We start from the raw sequence: 26709 nt of genomic DNA, 5'->3' as shown, positions 1-26709 counted from the left end.
CTTTGACTAATTGCATATAAGAAAGCCTACTACGTTCGAACAAGTACAGAACTGTGTGGGTGACTGTAATTAGGTACAAAAGCAGGAGAATGCTTTGCTACTTGGCATAGAAACAAGGGCATTTCCTATCAAAAATCCTGGTTTAATATGACAATTTATCATTCAAATTTAAAATGCAGATGGAAGTTGGTTTCCTGGATTCAAAGCATCTTTTATTTTCAAGATTTTAAAGGAATATTTTATTCCATGGTCTGAGGCCTGCGTTCCACACGAAGAAGTATTTTTTGGCGAGGAAATGCTCAACAGAATAAGGTGTAAAAGTCTCCAAAGACTCATGAGATGACCTCACATGAACGACGTGCTTTCATGGCATCTGGCGTCTCTACTGCTTTAGTTCTACTACTTCAGGCATCGTCAAATGTGCTTGGGCAGGCAGCTTGCGAACCACAGCACCAGAGGCAGGCAGATATGCATTCGTCACCACGAAGTAAACTGAAGTGAAGGCTTTGAAATTCTACGCAATGCAAAGTAATCAAATCACCTTAATAATACACCTCCAACACCCCTATACTTTAACTTGTCACGTGCATTTTTCCAGATTCACATGCTATGTAATTCCTCGTAACGTTGTTTTCCTACATTTGTATACTAGCATTTCGCATGCTTTATTACATTCACGTACTGTAATTCCTCATCACATGCTTTCAAACTATACTGTAATTCTACGTCACTTTCTGTACTCCAGTCGATACGGCGTTCTATCTCAATGCCCTTCTTAGACCTATTCAATTGAGATCCTGCTGCAGACTTTTCTTTGGTGTACTTGCTATACGAGTCAAAGTGGAATACCTTCCATATTCACTTTGGCTCTTTTTGCTTGTCTTGATTTATATAAACTATCGCGCTTCTGGTCGATGAAGCTGGCCTTTGTGCTACCATCCACTCTTACTCCTTAGGCAGACCTTGTGATATGTCCGCTTTCTTTTTACGAGTCTACGTACATTCATTTTCTCCATTAACTTTCCAAATACTTTTTCACAGCTGTCTTTATCCGGGTTCGAGCAGAATAAGATAATCTCGCTGGTACTCCCCAAGGCTATGGCCATGGCAGCTACTCTCTTTCCTTATATTTACGTAAGCGTTTGTAGAATAAACATCCATATAAGCACATATAATCAAAAGGATTAAACTATTCACTCCTCTTCTAAATGGACATGGGAGTTCTCGACAGCTGAGTACGGGCAGGGCAAATAACGGCCCTCTTGGCTTCAACAGGGGTATCCTGGTGTTAAAGGACGACAAAATCCTTCTAATCCTGTAATTACTTACTTACCCCGGCCAATGTTAAGTCAAAAACAACACGATCTGGGAGAAACATCCAAGTTGGTGCAGGTCCCGTTACTTTCGACGACCACATTTTTTTCACTTGTGCTTTCTTGTGATAACATCTTCGCATGTCTTAAGTTTTTCTAAAGATTTGCAACTGAGGTCACGATCAAAATGAATCATACAACCAAATATTTACCTCGCTTTGTCTATGTGGGGAGGAGGAGGGGGGGTTTGTTTTCTATTATTTACAGTATTTCGCTTTGTCACAAGTGTCATGATAATAGGGTCATTTGGTTTTGTTCGTATTACGAAAAATTCTGACATTTTTGTTTTCGTATCAGTTTTCTTTGAATTAAGAATCCAACAATAAAATTAGGAAGGGATCTCTCCTAAATAGTGACCCCCTGGTGACCAACAAGGGTTTTCAGGGGTCGTTATCTAGGACTTATATTTCTTGGGGTCATTATCTTGATGATATTTACAGTATTTTGTTTATGTCTTTACGGTCATCCCCAAATGGGCTTGTACTGAACAAGCCGCAAAGGTGGAGACATACCGGGTTAAAACCCTTTGGGGTCACTATCTAGGAAAGATTCGAAAAATCCAAGTATTTTCGTTCATGATGAGGAATCTAATCCTTGCAATGTTTAGGAAGAGGTGCAATGAACCACAATAAATTACTATTCATATATGGAATAGATTCCTTAAGTCCATTTACTGACAAGTGACAAAACAATGAAGGTTCTTTTTTATCTTTATCTTCCATCATCCTGACGCTTCTTGATAGGTAGGTTTCTGGATCCGTTCGTCCTCAAGAAATTAAAAATTTCTTGGTATAAAACTCAACATGCCACTGCGCTTTTACGTACTACTGATCTTCTTTCCCACCATTATCCCTACATAAAGGGGTCGGTTGCCTGATGCGCCTTCTCCACTGCCTTCTATCAAGGGCATCATCCTCCACCAAACCTCTTCTCTCCATATCTTCCTTCACTTTATCTCGCCATCTAATTCTCTGACTCCCTCTCGATTTTCTTCCTCTAACAGGTTCCTCCCAAACCCTCTTCACTCCCTCCTCGTCTTCCATCCTCAACACATGACCATACCATCTCAATCGTGACTCTCTTATCACCTCTGTAATCTTTACTAAGCCTGCCCTTCTTCTTATTTCATCATTTTCCAATCTCTCAAGCAGTGATATTCCCATAATCCACCTGTTACGCACTACTGACCCCACCACACAACATACCCAAATTTTTAGCGGATATTTCACTATCAGTGTAGAGCAAAATAGCTTACATTTTTGTGTAAGTGGATCGGTGGTAGACTTAGAAAAGTTTACAGCAAGGTTAAGCTCTTGTACAAATAAACGCCATTTTCTTCTTGCATGAACTCATACTGTTCAGTCTAATACCTTCAAACACTTTTGTATGAATGTATGCACAGACTGACAGAGATATAATGCTCTTATTAAAACTTACCAGAGAAGCACCACTTTCAACAACAGTTTTGTGATACAAATTCAGTTAATCAAATTTCTTGGAATAATTACTACATACAATGCAAAGCATTTCAAGATTTGTGGACACAACCATCACAGGAGAAGTGCTAAAGAAAACGGGCGCAACTCAAGACTAACAATACAGATATAAAACTGTGCATTGTTGCAGGTACAATTCAACTTTTCGTGGACCACTCCATGGATGCCTTGTTTCCATTTCAGTTCTTACAACACAAAAGCTACTGAAAACTGGAGGTGCGCTTTACAAAATTCAGGCTCGGCAAGTTATAAATTGGTTGTCATGTTAGATGCAATCATTGGCCATAACAAGAAATGGCAAAAAGTTAGTTTTCGCATGCTTAGAGTTTCTAAGCTATTAAACTAAACTGTAGATGATACCAGTGCTAAACAATTACTTAGATCAACAAGAAGGTTATTTGAACAGACTGCAGTTACATACAATCAACGGTCTTGTAACTACTTCCTACACTATACTCTGATGGGTTACATGCTGGAAAAAACTCGTCTCTTGAATATCTTACAAGAACTACTGATTATCACACACGAATTGATTCATGCTTCTACTAAGATTAAAAGGAAATTTTATTCACTCTTGGCCTGAAATAAGTTGTTAATAGTAAGAATTAGATGAAACAGAACTTACTACTCTGAACCTGAAGTACAATATTATCATCACAGAAAAATGTAGCATTTTCAAATGACATTTAAAACAAAGACAGTTGAATGTCACCTGGCAGTTAACCTTTGGTTTATAGCTAAAGAAACTTCGGTGAGCAAGATATACGGTATACCACATGCGAGAATGATACCTTGTGTGCAAATAATTGCTCTAAGAGGTAGAAGCAAGTCTTCTTAGTGAGTACAGCCATTACTGTGTGGAGACAGCCAGTCACTTGGGCCTTCCTCAGGAGAAGCGGCGGCAGAGAGAGACAGAGAGAGAGAGACTTTGGTGCCTGGGCCTTACCTCGGTCACGAAGGGTGATGGGCTGCGTGAAAGTGGGACAAGGTTCCCCGTACTGTAGGTTCTGACACCTCACAGCTTTTGGGTGGCGATGGGAGGAGAGAGGGAGAGAGAGGAAGGCTCAGTCACGGCCAGTCTCACCTCAAGGAAGATTCAGTCACACTAGCCATCACCACCCTGAGGAACGACTGTCTCTGCCCCGTCTACTGTATGGCTACATTTTGGTGTAGTTCCTCAACTATAACACTACTGTATTTTTGTTTTGAAAAGTTACACAATGGCTCATGTACAGTGGTAGTATGGTTATGTGACAACTGTGGATGTTCCTACATCTTACAACTGGAGAGGCAACCTCAGAGTGGCTGTGGTAGTGATGGTAGCCACAGATGGCATTCATGGCTTACCGAAGCAAGAACAACTGTGCCACTACACGTCATGAGGGGCCAGATGCATGACTCAATACTACGAAAAACCAAAAGAACTCATGGAAGACCTTATTTGTAGTGTGTTATGAGGGTGAAATACTCAGAAAGTGTTGTACGTAAAGATGCAGTCATTGCCTTCAAGAAAACTTAAATCTTGGGTGACGTTATCATGTATGTGAGGGAAATCAGGCAAATCATTGTAAAAAAAAACATGCACTGTGAAGAATATGGGAAGAATGAAAGATGCAAAAAGAAAAAGAGTTCCTTTAATGTAACTCCAGACAGATGCTAATAAGGTTTCCACAACCCTCATAGTGAATTCTTGAATCTTCATCTTCCGATTTAGGACTGGAGGCTCCCCAATAAGACAGAATCTTTGCTCTGCTCAAAGGTATTGATTTACAGTTATCCTAAAATCAAGTATAATGAATATGTCAAGGAACCGAAATTCAAATGAAATGGTGCCAAGACTAGCTAGCTGTACAGACAGAAAGAGAAAATTGGTTGTCTCTTAAACTGACGATGGATCAATCTATTGTCAAAATGAAAGGTCTCCAAGTCACTGCAAGACCAACAAGTTGTCTGCAAGGAAGAACTGGGTCTTGGATCTAGTCAATTTCATCCACTTACTGTGACGTGAGATGGGCCTTCTTGTTCCAGGGGCTTGTCAAGAAAAAATCTTATAAGGACAAATTCAGTGTTCACACTTTGTTATGAAGGCTGATGCTATGGTACTAGTGCATAAGCATTAACTTTAATCTACCTTCTGCACGATTCTTTAAAAATGTTCTATCTTTAGGAAGCAAAACAAATAAAGGGAAAGGGAAAATGAATGTTAAAGCTAAAGGAGGGTAACCTTATTCCATCTTAATCCAAGACAAGAACCCGTAACCCAATTAACTAGCAGAAAATCTCTTCTAAAGAATGCATCAACCTTATAACCCTGTTAGTGTAACAAATTCAAGTTAAACGAGGTAACCAGTCCTTGTTAGATACAATCACAGCACGAACAGAAACCTCCAAAACCTCGAATTCACTCTAAAGGTTGTAACTGCAGAAGATTGTAGTAAAGGGAAAACTGTATCAAGTGTAAGAGAGCAGTCCATCTAATATAATGAATGACTCTTAACCTAATATCTATGGACAGTTTAGATACACTTATAATGAAGAATCTCCTTTACCTTAATAGCTATTGATAAAAGTACGGATTGTTAGAAGAGGTGAAGTCTTATAAATCAAAGAGTGTCTCAGAACAGCAGCATCCAGAACAACTGATGTAGCAACAAAATCAGTGGATTGTCTCTTATTTTCCAATTCTACATTCTTCTTGCAAAGTCAGTCTTACTCGTGATTTTGAACAATTAAAATCGAAGCCTTTAGGATATTTTCCAAGACAACAACAAAAACAAAATACTTTTTATTTTTAGAAATGAATATTGAAAAAGATTTATTTTCGCGGTGGAGTCTTTCTGAGAACTGACACTCTTTGATCTGTGGATGTTTTACTTTGAATTTAATCTCATTATCTTTAAATATTTACTCACTTTAAAGAAAGTGCAAAAACATATTTAGGTACTTTACGGTTAAAACATTATTATTTTAGATTTAATGAAACGTTTATGCAGTGCAATTAGAGATCATTTAAATAATTAACACCATCCAGGATTAATAAAAAAACTTAAAGGTTTTTAAGTACAAAATAGGTACAGAACATCAGTAAGGAAAAATTTTGAAAATCTGGTTTATGGCCTTTAGATTAAAAATGTTAATGAACAGAAGCCAACGGCGACAATACCTCGTCTGTAGGTATAGACCTCATTAGCCTGTGCCTGGACGGATCCCGTCTCTTCGTCAGTAGGGCAACCCAGCTTCTCCAGGAGTCGGAGGACGGTCGTCTCCCAGTCCACGGATACGTCGAGGTGTCGCTCCCGGTACTGGCAAGGAAGGGAAACAGCAGTTAATTAGGAAACGAGGAGATTTGAATTGAATTGAAGTGAACATGGAATTTAGGCCAAAGGCCAAGCACTCGGACCTATGGGGCTATTGATGGCTGAAGTAGAAAGTGACAGTAAAAGGTTTGAAAGGTGTAACAGGAGGCAAACCTCAAAGCAGCTGTACCATGAAGTAATGTTAGGAGAGGGCGGAAAATAAGATGGAAGAAAGAGTATATAAAAGGAGGTACAGTAAAAGGAACGAAAGGGGTTGCAGCTAGGGGCCGAAGGCACGCTGCGAATAACCTTGAGTAATGCCTACAGTACACCACATGAGGTGCACTGACGGCAATAACCCCCTACGGGGGAAGGAGATTTGAAGGCTGTACCTGGATATTGCCCCTGCAGAAGGATTAGTCATCTGCTCAAGTGTTCCTGATAATGGTTTGTGTAGGAAGAGTCACACAAATGAAGAAAACAATCTGCACATTTGGAAAAAAGTCTTTTGTACAATGACAGAATGCTCTTCTAAATTATGAAAAATATTAAACAATTCGATTACAGTTAACAACAGAGGCATTACCTGAGTACTGACAATCTTGTAGTTGTTGAGAAATTTTGATTCAAATGGGATTTTTTTTTTTTTTCCAGAACTTACACTAGGAATAGCATATGCCCCTTGACTACCATGAAGAATACACCAGAAGCCAAATTTATAAAAATAAATAAATAAATAAATAAATCTGGTATTAAGAATATTGGCTCTAAAAATTTTCTGATTAATCACTGTGCTGATGAAGGAAAGAAAAAAATTATTATGAAACTCTACTCCCAGCGTAGTTTTGCTTATCAGTAATGCATCATTGCAATGATATGTTTACTGTACCTGCCATGAAATTTGTATCTCATTAACCATTTGTTTATGATTAATGTTACCGAAGGAGAGAGAGAGAAAAAAAAACTTTACTGGCACCGTAGTTTTGTTTACCAGTAATGCTTCATTGAAATGATATATATGTTTAGCGTCCCTACCGTTAAATAAACCTAATCCAGAATTAAATTAGCTGCAAAGCACAGACGCCAAAGCATGTCAAGTAAAGGCTAAGTAAGTTGTCTCTTCGAGTTGTATCAGCTGTTTAAAACCTTTTAAGGAAGCAAAGACAAGACCGGAATACTTGAAAGGATGTGCTGAGCACAGAGGACAGATAGTAGGTCCTCCTTCAAGCAAACTGCGAGTGCCGTTTGGGGAGAGGGTGAGGGGTGTGTTGGTGGGTTACATGGGATACATATCAACAAGGGGCACCGTGGAATGCCAGCGCCGTGTTGACACTGTCAACATCCTGAATCGCGTGTTTTTTCGGCGTCACTATTGCTCGTTTTGTCTCCATCTTTCCTTCTGGGTTTCATTCAGCTCGGATACGTTTGTTTGTATGGGGTTTTGACGATGCATGGAACCAGTGGTTATTCAGCAACGGGACCAACGGCTTTAAGTGACTTCCGAACCATGTCGAGAGTGAACTTCTGTCACCAGAAATACACTTCTCTAACACCTCAATGGAATGGCCGCGAATCGAACTCGTGGCCACCGAGGTGGCATGTCAAGACCATACCGATCACGCTACTGAGGCGCTCAGCTCGGATATGAGCCTTCCTTTCTCAGATGTTTCGATCGTTTATTTCGTCTTCTTTATTCCCATGCTAGATTTTTTTTTATCCACTTTGCCCATTTTCCCACTAGTTTCATTCTTTCCTCTGCGCGGACACTACATGATTTCCTCCTCAAGTATGAGGAGTTATTCCGGCGAATTCTTTCATTATCTTTTGGTGTCGATAGCCATTGTTTGTGTTATGCCAGGCAATAGCGTCAAATCAATCAAGCCTCACGGTGACTGACTTTCAAATAATCAAAGCAGACGTTCATAATGTACATAAATAGTTTTATGGGTTTGTATAATCACATACCACGAGACTGGAGCAAGATTTTTTTTTATATCAATGTGCACTAGTAAAAACTGCAATGATTAACAATGGGAAAAAAATTGTAACACTGAATTTTGTCTCATTCTACATTTATGGGAAAATTTTTTTTGAAACCGAGAAACTCGTCAGATTTTTTTCTAAGTTCTTATTAAAAAATTTTTTTTTCTCTCTCTCTCTCTCTCTCTCTCTCTCTCTCTCTCTCTCTCTCTCTCTCTCTCTCTCTCTCTCTCTCTCTCTCTCACACACACACACACAGACTTGTGTATGTGATGTCATTAGTTCAACTTGAAAAGACGACAGATTCTTCATAATTCGACAAGTTTTTTATAACTCACTATAATTACGCAACTCAAAGAACTGAAGCTTTTAATGTGAAACTTTACAGAGTGTGAATTGCTTATATAATGATAATTGTTATTTGACAATATGCCGATCATATTGTTGTTATGCGAGACATTGTTGTTTATACTATAATGATTGTCTTTTAATACATTGTCAGTGTCGGAAAAAAAAAATGAAATTGTTAATGAGCTGTTCCTTCAGACTAGATTTTTCTATACGGCAGGTCGATTTTTAATTGATACATAAAGTTAAATTGATTGTAAATGTTCAAGTTTCTTTTTAAAGATAAAGGGTTTCATAAATGTTTAATTTAAAATTTCTTTTCGAAGATAAAGGGTTTCATAAATGTAAAAGTTAAATTTTTTTAAAGATAAAGGGTTTCATAAATGTAAAAGTCAAATTTCGTTTTAAAGATAATGAGTTTCATAAATGTAAAAGTTAAAATTGTTTTTAAAGATAAAGGGTTTCATAAATGTAAAAGTTCAAATTTGGTTTCAAAGAGAAAGAGTTTCATAAATGTAAAAATTAAGTTATTTTTTAAAGGTAAATGGTTTCATACATGTAAAATTTAAAATTTCTTTTTAAAGATAAAGGGTTTCATAAATGTAAAAAATATTTTTTTTTAAAGTAAAGGATTTCATAAATGTATAATTCAAAATTTCTTTTTTAAATACTAAGACTTTCATAAATGTAAAACTTTAAAAACTATTTCCAAAGATTAAGGATTCTATAAAAGTAAGTGAAAATTTATTTTTAAAGATTAAGGCTTTCATAAATATAAAATTTTAAAATGTATTTTTAATCTTTATTTTTAAATATGAAGGATTTTGTAAATGTAAAAGTTGAAATTCCTTCTAAAGGCTACTGATTTCATAAATGTGACAAATAAAATTTCTTTTGAAAGACAATGGAATTTATATATAACAGAATTTGAAATCTTTTGAAATTCTTTACTGAAATGATAAAAGCAACTTTGTACGGGAATTGGCCCAATCTGTTAATTATGAATGAGATCTATATTCATAAAATTCATCCGATTTGTTTACTTTCTTCCGTTTACTAGAATGGCAAATGAATTCTTCTTCTCTAGAGATAACAAATTCTCAACGTAGTTTCAGTTTTGCTTCAGGACCAGTGTGCTGGCTATAAGTTGTTATTGTCGCAAAAAATGGCTAATGAGCTGTTCTTTAAGACTATACTGTTTTTCTCCATCTGTCCATCCGCCTGCAGTGTTTGCGCATGGTAACACTGTCCCGGCCTTTGAATAATATCCTATTTCGAATATTAACGGTGTAATTCGCATTCAGTATATTATTAAAAAAACTTTTCAGTTGCAAATGTACACCCAGATATCCTTTAATTTACCTAAAACGTACACATAGCGTAACTATTCAAAGCCCGGGACGCAGTGTTACCATGCGAAAACACCACAGGCGGATGGACAGATGGAAAAAAACAGTATAGATTTTTCAACACAGCAGGTCGATTTTTAATGGATACATAAATTTAAATTGACTGAAAATATTCAAGTTTCTTTTTAAAGATAAAGGGTTTCATTAAGGTTAACGCTGTTCAATATTAATGATTTTTAAAAACAATACTTTTTACCTATAACTATCTGCTTCTGGTGTAACTAAACAGACAGCTGAATACCAAGTACCACAACGAACATCTCACAGGTCAATCTTTAGTCATTTTTCCTGCGACATTCTGTCGTCTGTCAAGTGAGGAAATTCTATTGTAAATTTCTATGTTGATCTTACATGAACTCTTACTGAAATCGAAGAGACACTCTTCTATATTCTAAGAACTGACCGGTAAAAGGCTGACTCCCATTGGACGATCAGGACTTTGTTTACTTGACTTTGAGGTCGGAACTCGCCCTGACTACGATGTAGCATATCAGCTCGCCAATGTTTATTAGGGTTTATATCCGCCCAAGACCCTCAAGTAAAACGCGACAAGTTTGATTAAGAGGGACTGCTGTGTTTACACAAGAAAGACAATGTCTTGAGGAGAAGAGGAAGAAGAGGAAGAAGAGGAAGAGGAAGAGGGACGAGACGGACACTGATAATAATTCGAGCCCTTTGTAGTTCTGAAGAAGAATAGCTAAAGAGGAGCAAGGGAGAATCATTGCAACACCACTCGTGCGCGTAGGAGGGAAATAAAATTTTGCACTTTCGCATGATTGCTATTTGCATAAGGCACGGCGCAGAAGAGCTTCATATTCTGTACATGTGCCGCGAGATAAGGCTCTCCTACGGACTTTGTGTAACCACCTCAGCCCATCTGTTCCGCGTAAAATGGAACGAAAATTGCTTTGGGTGACCTCAACACTTCTGCTGCGATGCTCTCTAACCAAACAAAGTTAAATGAGAAACTACGAATGGTACACGAGTGCTGCCTAACGGAGGCCCCTGGTTTATTTGTTTATTGTATTGAGTTTTTTTTTTCGTAGTGTACTGTGTTTTATTCCGGCAAGGGGTGTACACACTGGGCGGAATATAAACATGTGAACCTCCCACGCAAACACGACGAGAATGGGGTCAAACTCTACGGCCCAGGTCTGTTAGGCCTTATGATCCAGGGTTAATCCTGTTCTGATCTAATGTTCTTGTAGAAACAATAGACATCATAATGGCGTGATTAAGTAGAAATTAATGAAGAAAAACAGTCACATGGAAAATAAATGTGGAGAGGATTTCTTCACAACTATGGTCTACCTACGGTCACAAAGATAAATGAAAAGAAATTGTATTCAATTTATGGATCTCAAATTTCAAGAAGGTTCGTTTTCAGTAAAGAAAATACGTATTCATTTTTATATCACTTATCAGATACAGAATTCAAAATGTAAAAGGAATATTCATCGTAGATTCTTAAACCAAAGAGGACATTTTTCTCATGAAAAAATGTGCGAAGAAACTCTGGCAGAAAACTTAACTGGAAACGGCAGTTCACACGAAAGAAGAAGAAGAAGAAGAAGAAGAAGAAGAAGAAGAAGAAGAAGAAGAAAGTAAAACGATGAAAATAACAAGACGAAAAGGGACTCAGGAACAATTATTTCAAGCCAGGACAAACCTGAGTCTACTGATGAAGAACAGAATGAACGTCTATTACATTCATGAACTGCAAACAGCGTCTGTCGCCTCGATAACCAATCACTCTACTACAGTCGTTCTCTTAAATCATCGTCTTTCTTCAAAGCTGTCTTCTTGAGCAAACAGTTCTTCATGGAGAGAGAGAGAGAGAGAGAGAGAGAGAGAGAGAGAGAGAGAGAGATTTTTGTTTAGCTGGGAGATTATGCAACCGTAAATGCATATCGATGGGTGGAGAATCGGATTGCTTTGCAAATGGTTTCGCCCAGGTGGAGTGAGCATCACCTCGTCGAGGAATACTTTCTCTCTCTCTCTCTCTCTCTCTCTCTCTCTCTCTCTCTCTCTCTCTCTCTCTCTCTCTCTCTCTCTCTCTCTCTCTCTCTCTCTCTCTCTCTCTCTCCTACTACTACTACTACTACGGCCGACCAACAACTGGGCACCTAAATCACAGCTAAGGTCAACAGAAGTATATTGATTTTAAGGAAAGCGAATATTCGCCCCTTCTTCCGGTCTGGGAAGCGAGAGCAGGTCCCTCGGATTATAACCACGAGAGAGAGAGAGAGAGAGAGAGAGAGAGAGAGAGAGAGAGAGAGAGAGAGAGAGAGAACATGTACATAAAAAATACACCTTTTTCCCATTTCTGTTTCATCTCGTAACTCATGATCAATATTTAAATAAGACTTGATATGTCAAGTAATTCTTTTATATATCAAGTGATTATTTTAGTGATATAACAAGTAATTTTCCAAAGATATAACAAGTAATTTTCCAAAGATACAACAAGTAATTTTTCATTGATATATCAAGTTTTTTATTGATATATTAATTTCTTATTGATATAGCATGTAATTTTATTAATATATCAAGTTATTTTGTACTGATATACCAAGTCTTTTTTTCTTGATATAACAAGTAATTTTATTGATATATCAAGCAATTTCTCACTGATATATCAAGTCATAAGCCCCCAAATTTTGGTATGAAAAAATATTAAATTTTGAAAATGGAAATGATACTTCACACTTTAAAACTACAGTAACTGTATTATTATTATTATTGAAAACCGGTGATAAAGTATTAGGAATCATTAGGAAAAAAACTGAAAGTAGCTACATTTCAGCTTTCCCCTACCCCATCCCCCCCCACACAAATAATAAAGTAAAATTCATGTTATACCCACTATCTTAACAGATCTCTTTTTTTTTCTTAAATGTACCTTATAATTAAATCTCATTTTGTCAACTGAAAATTCCATCCAATTAAAGAATTTTACTTTTCCAAATAGCAAGAGAACCGTTGATTTCAATAATGATGATAATATCAAACTGAATATGACATCCTACTTTTCTTCCTATTATATAAGGACAGATCACATCCTACGCTAAAATTCAAGTGGAGGACATCGAACCCAAACACTGAAGGAGTAAGGCTGTCAAAACTTCTTTGCCCCCAAGCGTTAATCGCCTATTCCTTTCCATCCACGTATTCATTCAATATTTTCTTAATTCCTTGCTAGTCAAGATGCGCGTTAAACTACCGTGTTAGCAATTTGTAACCAGCAATCAGTGTCAGTGCCGCTGCTCGCATTGTGAAATTGTGGGCGTTGAACAGTTAAGAAAGCTAACATTTCCCACGAGATCCATATTTCCTTGTATCAACAGTGACCTTGTTTTTCTTTCTGTTACCAAGTCCTGTCATTTGCTTACTCGGTCAAGATTCTGTGTGGATATTATGAGATAATAAGACACTTCCCTCGGCGGGGCGCTTTTCCGTCATTCCCACTACCCCAGATCCTCGAAGGAGCAAAACAAACTCTTCTTCTTCTTCTTCTTCACTTTCTCGTCTTGTTTTCGAGAAAGGTCAGTCACCACGTGATCCTCCCGCTGAGGAAAACGAGGAAAAGATTAAGGTCAGCGGGAAGGACGGGGTCCCTGTTAAGGGTATCAAATTGCCCCATAGGGCCAAAACTTTGCTGGTGCAAAAAACGCGGATAGAAAGAAATATTAAGGAGGAGAAGATTCGGGTCAAGGAGATGAAAGCGTCCTTTTGAGGATCCTAACAGGAACAGGAATGGTGTTTCGGGCGCAAGAAAGAAAAACAGTTGTTGTCAGGGTGAATAAACACAACGGGTCGTTGACCCTAGCTACTAAGGGGGCAACTGCAATGGGTGAACGAGGGCATGGGCATCGACCATGAGAATCAGATTAGGGGATCCGAGGAGAATCGACCCTGATGAAGAGATTATGGAGCAAGAAAAGCAAAAGGGGAAACCCTCTTCGTTAGAGAGAGAGAGAGAGAGAGAGAGAGAGAGAGAGAGAGAGAGAGAGAGAGAGAGAGAGAGAGAGAGAGAATATTAAGTAACGGTTTTAATGTAAAGCAAAATTTCTTGTTAATTACTGGCGAGAAATACATCTTCAGCTTGGAGCAATAAAGCTTGAGAGAGAGAGGAGAAGGGAGGAGCAATGGAAAGCAAGGAGAGAGAGAGAGAGAGAGAGAGAGAGAGAGAGAGAGAGAGTAACTGTTTTAAAGTAAAGCACCTTTTCGTGTTAATCACTAGAGAAAGACATCTTCACCTTTCCGTTCGTACTCGCTATGCTATTTATTTGTCTAGAAAAAAATTGGTGTAGCTCTTAGCTTAAAAGGTTGCAGATTTCAAAACTGGGAAAAACTAATGAATTTAATTCAAAAGGAATGACGAATCATTGACAGTGTACAAAATTGGTCAATTCTGTCACAGAATTCTGAATTACAACTGAAAATAATCAGCTCAAATGAAATTCTGGCAAAGTGTTATTGTCATTAACTGATGAAATAATCTGGTATTATAATGAAAAGGAAGAAACTTTGAACAGAAATAACGTGAAAAGTTCAGGAAATATTTTAAAAATGTCAAGACTAAACGGTCAATTACAAACCTACGTAATAGTCCAAAAATACTGACGGTTGAAAAACTCTGTTTACACTGAGCAAATCTGCGATAAAGTGTACCCAAACGGACTACCAAACAGCTGCTCTTACGTCAGTGACAGGATCCGGACACCATACAAGCAACCTTAGAGAAGCAACATTATTGGTGGCCTCACACCTGTCTGAGAAACGCGAGACGCCGAGCGCCCGGTCCAAAAGTCAACTGAACGCGCCAGTAGTTCAAGGCAAAGATACTACACCAAAATAAAGGCGAAATTGCCAACTGAACGCAGCAGGCTAAGAGGCCCCCTCGTTTTTGAAGATGGTAGATGGTTCAACGGAGGAGGAGGAGGAGGAGGAGGAGGAGGAGACGGAGAGAGAAGGAGGAGGAGGGAGGGGAGAGAGGAGGAGTAGAGGAGGAAGGAGTAGAAGAGGAGGGGAGGAGGAGGAGGAGTGAGAAGGAGGAGGAGGAAGGAGGTTAGAAGAGAGAGAGAGAGAGAGAGAGAGAGAGAGAGAGAAGAGAAGGTTGGTTCCCTTTGTGGTGGACGAGAAAGAAAGAAATAGATATGATAGGTTACAAAACTTGGTCCCATTTGTAATGGACAAGAGAGAGAGAGAGAGAGAGAGAGAGAGAGAGAGAGAGAGAGAGAGAGAGAGAGAGAGTTCAAGGGTCAAGAAGGTTGATCCCCCTTTGTAGTGGACAGAGAAAGTGGAGAAGGTCTCCTGCGGAATATTGATAAGTCAGCTGTCCAAACAGGAGGGATCGCAGACTGGATTAAGCATATGTCCAACGACAATTTTCGGCGGTGGCGACGGGCAACCTGCTCCAGTTTCGCAAGAGTGACTTTCATAGCTTCGGATGATAACAATCGCCTCTTTTGGGCTCTTTTTCGCGCAGTGGGCATTGTTTAAAAGTGCTCTAGCAAAACAATAAACGTCTCAGGGAGGAAACGTATCTGGTGTAAGTATTAGGCGAATCAACATATAATTGTGACTGGTATTAATGTTGCTGATGGTATCTTGAACGACACGGATATAAAAATAAAGGGAAGACATCAGATACGCCATAACAAAAATCCTATTATTTTTTGTTTCTGAATTACTTCTTTGCTAATATAAGACTAACCAAACCACGGAGATACTTAGAACAAAGCTTAATGATTTGGAATTAAAAACAAGTAAAAATACACCGTAAATTCTTCGACCCTATCGAGTTTTCTGTCTGAGCCGCGGCCCATGAAACTCTCAGCCGGCCGTGGTAACCGGTGTTGTTGCCTTGACAGACGCACGATCATGGCTAACTATAACCTTAAATAAAATAAAAACTACTGAGGCTAGAAAGCTGCAATTTGGTATGTTTGATGATTGGAGGGTAGATGATCAACGTACCAATTTGCACCCCTTTAGCCTCAGTAGTTTGCAAGATCTGAGGGCGGACAGAAAAAGTGCGGACGGAATAGTTTCCTTTTGCAGAAAAATAATAATGGATCACAGTGAGGCCTGGAAAACCGTTAATATAAGAATAAAGAAAACTAAAATTAGTCACAAAAAAGCGAAAAATCACATCCCTCAATTCTAAGGAATGTTATTTTGATTTCCTAAATGTTTTTCATAGGAAAAATAGACAAATACTAAGAGACCTAACCGGCTCTCGAGTCACGAGGCACGAGCAAAACAGTGCGTAATCTGGTGACCTTACTTTGACCTTTCCTCGAAGTGGGTGCATCTCGATTTTCTTTTTTCTTCGTATTTTTTTTGTTAAGAATTTGTTTATTTGTACCGATGTTTATTTTCTCACTCAAGCTGTTAATTTATAGTGATATCTATCTATACAATTATTTACCTATATTGATACTTTATTTTGTTATTCATCTTTACCGATATTTATTTAATTTGCCATTTACCTGTGTTGATACCTATTCATAATTGTTATCTATCTAAATTATATTGAGGTTTGTTTATATTGTTATTTATCTACTTTGGTAATTATTTATATTGTTATTTATCTATGTTGTTGTCTATTTATATTATTAGTATTTATCTATACTGTTATTTATTCATGTTGTTATTTATATTGATATATATTCATATTGTTATTTATCTATTCTGATTTTTATTTACATTGTTATAAATCTATTACGACATTTATATATATTGTTAATTATCTATATTAATATTTATCTATAATGTTATTTATACTGATATTTAATTTCTGTCCAAACGACCAACATTCACGAGAAAAAACTTAAAAAATGATGTAGGAATTCTATTTTTCTAAAGTACTGCGCAGCAACAAATAAATACGACACAAGTAAATAAATTCCATTAACGAAGGAAGATAAAATTAAATTTACATTCATTATCTATAAATCACAAAGCATTTCAAAACTCATTTCTTCTGTTTCACAGTTAGCTAGCTAGTGAATTTCAAGTTTCTTTTTTCATTTGTTCAACAGACATAGTACTCGTATTTGAGATGTTGAAACAAAAAAGTGGGAATTTAAACAAACGCAAATAAAGGATGTGGGGTGATTATTCTTCAAAAGAATGCAGAACATACATTTGAATAAGTAAACATGTTTTATGTAAATCATCAGCGTAGAAAAATGTTCTCATATTTCATCTTACGCAGTTTTTTTTTTTTTTTTTTTTTTTTTTGCTGTGGTATTTTCTTGTGTATAAGCTGCTTTACCAGTGAGATGACATTTTTTAGTATCGGTCATTTTGAGTGTCAAATGAACTTGATAGCTTCTGAATTCCATATAATCTTCTTGGGTTCTTTTGACACCGTTAAAGATAAAGGACAATTATATCTATAATAGATGCTTATATATATTATATATATATATATACACATATATATGTCGTGTGTGTGTGTGTGCGAGCGAATGAGTGAGTGTGTACAAGCGCAAACACACACTCACACACACACACACATATATATATATATATATATATATAGGTATATATATATATATATATTATATATATATATATATATATATATATATATATATACATATATATATATATATACATATGCTTGCGTGTGTGTTTGCGTTTGTACACACACCACTCACTCGCTCACACACACACACACATATATGTATATATTATAAATATATATACATATATTATAGATATAATTGTCCTTTATCTTTAACGGTGTTAAAAGAACCCAAGGAAACTATATGGAATTCAGAAGCTATCAAGTCCATTGACACTCAAAATGACCTTCGATACTAAAAAATGTCATCTCACTGGCAAAGCAACTTATACACAAGAAAGCATCGAAAAAGACTATCAACAAATGCCGGAATATTTTAATCATAGAAGTTTATCTAAATTAAAATATAGAAGTTCATCTAAATTAAAATCTAGAAGTTTATTTGAATTACAGAAGTTCACCTAAATTATACGAGTTTATCTAAATTAAAACACACAAGTTTATCTGAATTATATAAATTTATCTAAAATTAAAATACAAAAGCTTATCTGAATTATAGAAGTTTATATACCTGTATTATACAAATTTATCTAAATTAAAGTATAGAAGTTTATCTAATTCATACAAATTTATCTGAATTTTAGAAGACTATTGGAATTATACAAGTTTATTTGAATTATAGAAGACTATTGGAATTATAGAGGTTTATCTGAATTATAGAAGTTTATCTGAATTTTAGAAGACTATTGGAATTATACAAGTTTATTTGAATTATAGAAGACTATTGGAATTATAGCAGACTATTTGGAATTTATAGAAGGTTTATCCATATGGAATTATAGAAGGTTTATATTATTGAGAATTTTAGAAGTTATCTAAATTGAACTATAGAAGTTTATCTGAATTAGGGAAGTTTATCGAAATTAAAACTCTCAATTATAGAAGTTTACCTAAATTAAAATACAGACGTTTATCTGAATTACAGAAGTTTATCTAAATTAAATTATAGAAGTTTATCTGAATTATAAAGTTATCTAAATTAAAAGATATGTTTATATGAATTATAAACGTTTATCTAAATTAAAATATAGAAGTTTATCTGAATTATAGAAGTTTATCTAAATTAAAATACAGATGTTTATCTGTATTATTGAAGTTTATCTAAATTAAATTATAGAAGTTTATCTGAATTATAGAAGTTTATCTAAATTAAAACATAGAAGCTTATCTGAATTATAGCAGTTTATCTTAATTAAAATATAAAGTTTATCTGAATTATAGAAGTTTATCTAAATTAAATGACATAAGTTTATCTGAACTATAGAAGTTTATCTGAATTATAGAAGTTTACCTGATTACAGAAGTTTATCTTAATTATTGAAGTTTATCTAGAATTATAGAAGTTTATTTAAATTAAAGTATAAAAGCTTATCTAATTCATATATGTTTATCTGAATTACAGACGTTTATCAAATTCATAGATGTTTATCTGAATTATAGTAGCTTATCTCAATTAAATTATAGAAGTTTATCTGAATTATAGAAGTTTATCTAGATTAAAATATAGAAGTTTATCTGAATCAAAACATAGAAATTTATCTAAACTAAAATATAAACGATCATCTGAATTATAGAAGTTATCTAAATTAAATAATAAAAGTTTATTTAAACAATAGAAGTTTATCTGAATTATAGAAGTTTATCTAAATTGAATTACAGAAGAGTATCTGAATTATAGAAGTTTATCTAAATTCAAACACAGAAGTTTATCTGAATTATAGAAGTTTATCTAAATTAAAACAAGTTTACCTGAATTATAGAAGTCTATCTAAATTAAATTGTCGAAGTTTATCTGTATTATAGAAGTCAATCTAAATTAAATTGTAGAAGATTATCTGAATTATAGATGTTTATCTAAATGAAAACAGAAGTTTTTCCGAATTAAAAAAGAATTTTTTCTGAATTACAGAAGTCTATCTAAATTAAATTGTAGAAGTTTATCTGAACTGTAGAAGTTTATCTAAATGAAAGTCTAGAAGTTTGTTTAAATCAAATAAAATGATAGAATTTGTAAGCGACAGTGGGTGGCAATAAGGCGCGAGACACCTACGGAACGAACTGATGTTATAATGTGCTAAGTAACAAAAAACTAACGTAGAAAATTATTTATGAACAATATCCATACATACTTCCATACACTTCATTTCAGATTGATTTCGAGCGCAAATTGATGCCACTGGTTATCATTCCAGATTCCGTTTCCACTCTGAATTCAGCATGGCAATTGCAGCTGTTTATTTGTCTCGTTCATTACATTTTCCTAATCCATACGCTCGTGTTACGAAGGTGTTCGCTCAAATCGCAGGTGATGAAAGTGTCCTATAGGAAACTACCGTTAAAAGGCGACACTTGTGCATTTTTTCAAATATAATTATTGGAGAATTTTTTTAAAGTTTTCTTTAGTGCTCCCGCCTACCCTGGAAATTGCTAACGCCACCCCTCACCCCTCTAGGGGGCACGCCTCCCAGTTAGAACTACTGGCATACTTCAATACGTTTGACCTCCCATATCTGTCTCAGATCTATGCGAACTATACCTGCGTAACTGACAAGGAGAACCTATAGTCATTTTCACACATCATTGGGCGAATGATTTTCTAAGCCAGGGAAAACTACCGACGCGTGGCTTCCATCTACAAAATTTCCGTTATCTGTCCTAAATATGGTCTCGCAACTGACATAATAAAAATAGCACACAATTAAAGTAAATAAACAAACACAAGTGAAAAAAAGGCGGGAAAATGTCCCTACACATACTACAAACGAATGACGTATCATAGAAGCTTCGTGAACGTTTGCAACAATTCGGGGTTGACTCCGCTGACATTCTTCCCAAACGAACGCACCCGCCCAAGCAAATGCCAGGCTCTCAGATGCGGGAAGTTCGCCAGCTTCTAGAGGCGATAGACAAGAAAACGCCAAGTGTATTCATTCACACACGCACATGATCATTCACATGTCATAACTGATTTACTGCGCAAAGCAACACCAACACTCGTGGATCGGTCACTGCGCATGAGCAAGTGGATAATGAAGACGTCTTGCTGACAACGGGATGTCAGATGCAATTAGTTTTTTTTGCCGTTAATGCCAAAACGCAACAACAGCCCTAACACCATTTATGTAACAGTAGGAAGATCAAGAACAGCCTTAATGATACTGATTATAATCTGTGAAGGAAAATGGGTCACATTTTGGGAAGCTTGTTATATAACAACCAATATTCTTTGATTATCGCCAAGCACAAATCTTCAATAAGTAGAGAATTGTTCCATTATCTTAAATGCAGTTTAAGCAAATAGGATATAATCCAGGTTCCTTAACTGAAAGAAGTGGACAGTGTTGGCTTATCAAATGCAAAATCTAACGGAGGGGTTAAACTCTATAAGATTCCATAAGAATCACATTTAAAAACAATGTGAATTATAAATAAAAGATAATATGACTTAAGATAAGAGAAAAAGGGTGAAAAATTAGCTTCATGAGAAAAATTAGATGACATGAAAAACACCATTTTGATCGTATAGTCAATGGAAATATCAGCGTGGTCAGAAATTTTCTATCCTATGATAAAGTGGAATGTTTTAGGGGAAATTACACCGCAGAAAAAAAATCGTATGTTAGAAGAATTAAAAGTCGAGAAAAACTGTAAATCTTTGAAAAATCAAGTCTGTGAAAAACTAAGAATGCTGGAAAGGACTTAAAGAAAAATCTGCAATGCTTCGAAAACGTTAAGTCGCAGGAAAAATCTAGGTTTTGGGAGAAAAATTGTGTGACCCTAAAAACTGGAATGATTGGGAACAGCAGTTCCTAGAAAAAATTGTGAGACCCTAGAAACTGGAATGCTTGGGAACAGCCATTCTTAGAAAAAATGAGTGCTTGGAAATGCCAAATTCCTGAGAAAATTAGAAAGCGCAAATAGGAGTGATAGAAAAAATGAAAGCCCAAGGCAATATCGGAGCCCAGAAGAAAATTTGTACAGGGCTGCTGTATGAGCAATAGCCCGTGTGGCATAAGGCCAGCTTAATAAAAAACAAGATCTCCAAGCAACGTAATAAAGACACGATGAGTACAAATAAAGTCTAGGGAAAATTGGAGTAAGCCCTGGGGTAATAGCATGGCACACTAGGGGATAATCTCAGATATAGTTACACTTCAAAGACAAATGTAAATGTTAGGCATTCTGGTTTCTCGGTTCTTTTGTCATAAGGAAGTTATATCGGTTTCTCTAGGGCAGTGGTTCTCAACCTTTTTATTATCACGCCCCCTTTAAGAATTGGTCATTTCCTCCACGCCCCATCCCCCTTCCCCACCCCGCCCTTGCATCTATGAGTAAAATTCCCTCCCAGATTTAAATGAAAATTTAAAAAACAGAGAGAGAGAGAGAGAGAGAGAGAGAGAGAGAGAGAGAGAGAGAGAGAGAGAGAAGGGGTTTCGAGGGATAGGGAAGGAGGTCAATAATTACAAAACATAGTCAGCCCAACGAGTCTAACTATAGAGTAGTAGACCATAGGAAACTAACGAATATAATTAGAGAATTTGACATTTTTCCCATGGGCTCACGCCTACCCTGGAAAGTGCTGAAGTCCCCTTAGGGGGGCGCGCCCCCATGTTGAGAACCACTGCTCTAGGGACTTGTGGCCCGGGGAGCGGGGTATATAGGTGAAGATTTGCGGATCTTTATTTCGCCTTGTTTTTTTTTTAGGTCGGCTAGAAATACATACATTAATCTGGACAAGAACATTGTCAACTAGACCACTGGGTTTAGTATTAAAAAAAAAAAAAAAAAGTCGCGAATCCCCTCCACCATATACAGACAAGCCGTTTAAACGATGTCAATAATTTGAATTTGAATTCAAGCACCAGGAAAAATTCTAGAGCCAGGAAAAGTCGAAAGCCCCAGCCATACCATATTACCATGCTAGGCATATCATATTAAAAGCAAAGTCGCAAATTCTGCATGATCAAACCCTTGGAAATACTAAGAATAATTTTTTAAAAATGTAGTAAAATAAAACTATTTTTTGGGTGGGTCCAAACATGAGCTGATTTCCATATCGATGTATTCCCGAATTCAGGCCAGATGTTCCATTTTCAGAAAGACTTCCATATTTCACCAAATGTGTGTTTTTTGCAGAGTTGTTCTTTATCAGTTCCTGTTGTACCTGTACAGAACAGAGCAAGACTGGCTGCAAAAATACTGTTAGAAACGTGTCAGTCATTAAACTGAAGTAAATGTAGAGAGAGAGAGAGAGACGGTTAGGTCAGGCACAGACGTATATATGTACTAGACTCAACGCCTGTTCGCAGTTTACATTCCCTCATCTTTGATGTGCTTGCATTTTCTATAGCACCTGTTTTATGCAGAATAAACTCGATGAAAGAATGAACAGAGTAATAGACAAAAGGTAGGGAAATATCAAAACGAAGGCAAAAGATGGAAAAAATTATCACAAAACTATATCTGCTAATTTTAACATTTAGATCGCTAGACAATAACCTTGTCGGTGGTCGATAGCACCACAGCAGATCAGAAAATGTCAATCTTGGAATACCTATATTTAACACGAACTTTGTTTGTTTGTATGGTGCTTTTACGTTGCATGGTTATTCAGCAACGGGACCAACAGCTTTACGTGACTTCCGAACCACGTCGAGAGTGAACTTCTTTCACCAGAAATACACATCTCTCACTCCTCAATGGAATGGCCGAGAATCGAACCCGCGACCAGCGAGGTGGATCGCTAATACCATATCAACCACGCCGCTGAGGCGCTTAACACGAGCTTTGTACGTTCGGTGTACGTACATATGAAAACATTAACACAAGGTGACAGGCACGAGTTCATCCATCAAATCAGTTCTAAGGTACATGTACCGATGAAAATGATAATCCAAGGTGGCAAGATGGAGGACATGGGATCGAGTTCAGGTTTTTCGTACTTCTTCGATTTCGTTCGAGATTTCACGTTGTGTGTAACGAAAGCCATGCACCGAGACCTTAGCTAAAGACAGCACGTGGGACACGGTGAATCACCCCAGAAGGAAACCGGAGTTGCAGTATAAAGTAACACCCACTTCGGATCAAGATCTGCAAAATATCAACAGGGATATCGGGATATCGTACGTTGTTGTCTTCCCGCCAAGGAATGCGTTCACGAGATACGGCCCGTAAATGACTTATGACTTGGGACTTTAACGACCCATTTTGACGCTTAACGACTACATTCTAACAGTTGTCTAGGACTCGTATGTCGTCGGTTGTAATAAGGGTTAAGGTTTTACGACGCCACAGGGATCGTTTGCGAAGTGATTATAATCACTGATAACATTTACTGTCAAACGCAAACTTTTCATTATCGTACGTCTGATGAATAAATTACTGTACTTTAGCTTGGGATTTTATATATATATATATATATATATATATATATATATATATATATATATATGTGTGTGTGTGTGTGTGTGTGTGTGTGTGTGTGTGTATGTGTAAATATAATATATAATAGATATTTATATAAATATAATATGTATATCTATATATATTAAAAAAATGTAGATCAGGAATCAAAATAAACGGTCGCTTAAGGTATATAAAAGACACAACATTCATGAAACTTTTAAATACAATGTCCATGTTATACTCACAAAGACATTAAACTTTACAGACATCTACTGATCTCTCTCTCTCTCTCTCTCAGATATCACAACATTCTCATATCCCCGTAATTTGATGACGTGAAACCACACTTTGGTGAGTATTTCTTATATATATATATATATTTATATATATATATATATATATATATATATATATATTATATATATATATACATATATGTGTGTATATAACATACATACATACACACATACATACTTGCGCAATACTCACCTACGTGTGGCTCACGTCATCACATTCTGAGGATATCGAAGCCCCTTGAATATTGCATATCGCGCCCCATAAAAATTCACGGTATAAAAAAGGGGTGGGGGGGGGGGGGCGGCAGGGTGAGAATATATGCATACATAAACAAATTCCTCGCGCCCACAATATACTCGTCAAGACTCCTACACGCCCCTGGGATCAACGCTACAGGATATGATGAGACGCTCCATTCAGAAAGTAAGTGAGTGTGTGTGTGTGTGTGTGTGTGTGTACGTGACGCATGGAGGCAAAACACTTGCTTGGAAGATGCCGTTCATTTTTTCCTTTTTCTCTCTTACTCGAAATTTTTTTCTATAGATTTTCATTCATATATTAAAATGTCATTCATTAATAAAATAAAATGTCAATCGGGATAATCTCACGGGAGATTTGTGTCCGTTGTGACGTCACGCTTGTTACGTGATGTCGGGAATTCTTTTTATTTTGGGAAGGAATTCGGGCGCCATTTGTATATAATTTACTAGGATATTCTATTTTTCTTCTCCTTCTTGAGAGAGAGAGAGAGAGAGAGAGAGAGAGAGAGAGAGAGAGAGAGAGAGAGTAAAATATTCTTACTCTTCTTCTGAGAGAGAGAAAGACTAAAATATTCTCACTCGTTGTTCTTCCTCCTGAGAGAGAGAGAGAGAGAGAGAGAGAGAGAGTAAAATATTCCTAATCTTCTTCTGAGAGAGAGAAAGACTAAAATATTCTAACTCCTGCTTCTTCTTCCTGAGAGAGAGAGAGAGAGAGAGAGTAAAATATTCTTACTCCTCTTATACTGAGAGAGTAAAACTGTAAAGTATTCTCACTCCTGCTTCTTCTTCCTGAGAGAGAGAGAGAGAGAAAGACTCTCAGTAACTCAAAGTGGTCGTTACTTATGAACCTCAAACCAAAATTTAGGTGAAGGCATAAAAGTTAACGAACGCAGCTGGCCCCATTAATACACACCTGTTTCACTTCTCATGACTTACGTTCATCTCTGTCGAAGCTTAAAAAAAAAAAAAAAAACTTTTTAAGAGTGGACCTACTGTTCACCACCTGTTAAGATCACAACTCCACGTCCCTCTTGTTCCCTGTTACGGCGCTATTTCGTGGCACTGGATTGTGGCACTTCAGTAACTGGATAATTCATCTAAAAGCAGCTTTGTGGTCGTCCAAGCACGTTAAGTTTGCGTGAGCGGGACTTGAGTCCTGGGTACAGAGTATTCTTGTTATCATTACTGCATTAGGAACGGGTCAGGCTGAATTATCCCCATCAACTGCTCAGAAAGATCTGTTTACCAACATGTCTTCGTTATGGGACAATGACTTCAATTATTTGGGTATCAGAACGGTACGAATTGAACTGCATTCGATTGCAATAGAAGGGCAAATAGAATATGTCAGTTTGTCCATTAAAGAAACTTATGCTAAATCATACTTTATTTCTTCTTTACTCGAAATACTAACATGGGCTGAGTACGCCCGCAGAAAATAAATAATTTCACAGAACGTGGAGGCATTATTCAATCAAACAAAAGTACTGTGCCATTCTTGCGTGGTTGGTATGGTGTTGGTGTCCCACCTAGGTGGTCGCGAGTTCGATACTCGGCCATTCCATTGAGGAGTGAGAGATGTGTATTTCTGGTGATAGAAGTTCACTCTCGACGTAGTTCGGAAGTCACGTAAAGCCGTTGGACCCATTGCTGAATAACCACTGGTTCCATGCAACGTCAAAACACCATCCAAACAAACAAAAATAAAGAAATTTACAATCGTATTTCCTAAAATACAAATGAATGTTGACACTCGATCTCTTCAGTAGTTTGACCTAAATCATAAAGTAAAAAGACTGGCGTCACAATCTCTTTGGCTATCGACTCTATCTTCTCTGGAACTCGGCAGCATTTCCATCATGCTGTGGATGTTTATACGAAAAAAAAAAGCCTACCCTGAACTGACTGACTAGAGTACGAGTACAGCAGCGCACATGGGTGTCTTGGAGACTTTTAAAAAGACGTAAATGGTCCTAAGAGACAGGATAACAGGTGGGTACGAACAGGCAGGAAGTGAGTAACTTCGTACACGGAGAGTATACAATGATGGCTTCAACTCCATTAGGGTGGGGAGCTATGAGTGAGTCAAAATATTGCGTAAGGGCTGACGCTATGGATAAATAGAGTCATACAGATTATCATTATCCAAGTACTAAAAGAATTTGACTCTATACACAAACACACATACACACGCTTTACTCTTTGACATCCTTCAGCTGCTGTCCCCTGATGATGTATTTTGATT

At 36.7% G+C, this 26709-nt stretch overlaps 1 protein-coding gene across 4 annotated transcripts in view; it reads right to left on the bottom strand.

Annotated features, from left to right (window-relative positions):
- The window catches only part of LOC135198766 (cartilage oligomeric matrix protein-like), a 109337-nt gene that overhangs the window by 21534 nt on the left and 61094 nt on the right, over nt 1–26709 (bottom strand). For 2 of the 4 annotated variants that reach the window (XM_064226676.1, XM_064226677.1), the window contains exons 4-5: nt 6033–6171; nt 3816–3890 (exon numbers count right to left, since the gene is read on the bottom strand). In XM_064226676.1, coding sequence (XP_064082746.1) covers nt 3816–3890; nt 6033–6171 — 214 coding nt within the window. The remainder of the gene's footprint in view (nt 1–3815; nt 3891–6032; nt 6172–26709) is intronic. The other 2 variants (XM_064226678.1, XM_064226679.1) reach the window with 1 other exon arrangement.

The sequence above is a fragment of the Macrobrachium nipponense genome, chromosome 22 (assembly GCF_015104395.2).
Source record: "Macrobrachium nipponense isolate FS-2020 chromosome 22, ASM1510439v2, whole genome shotgun sequence".
NCBI lineage: Eukaryota > Metazoa > Arthropoda > Malacostraca > Decapoda > Palaemonidae > Macrobrachium > Macrobrachium nipponense.
Note: the sequence above shows the minus strand (reverse complement) of the source record. Positions and strands in the feature narration are given on the sequence as shown.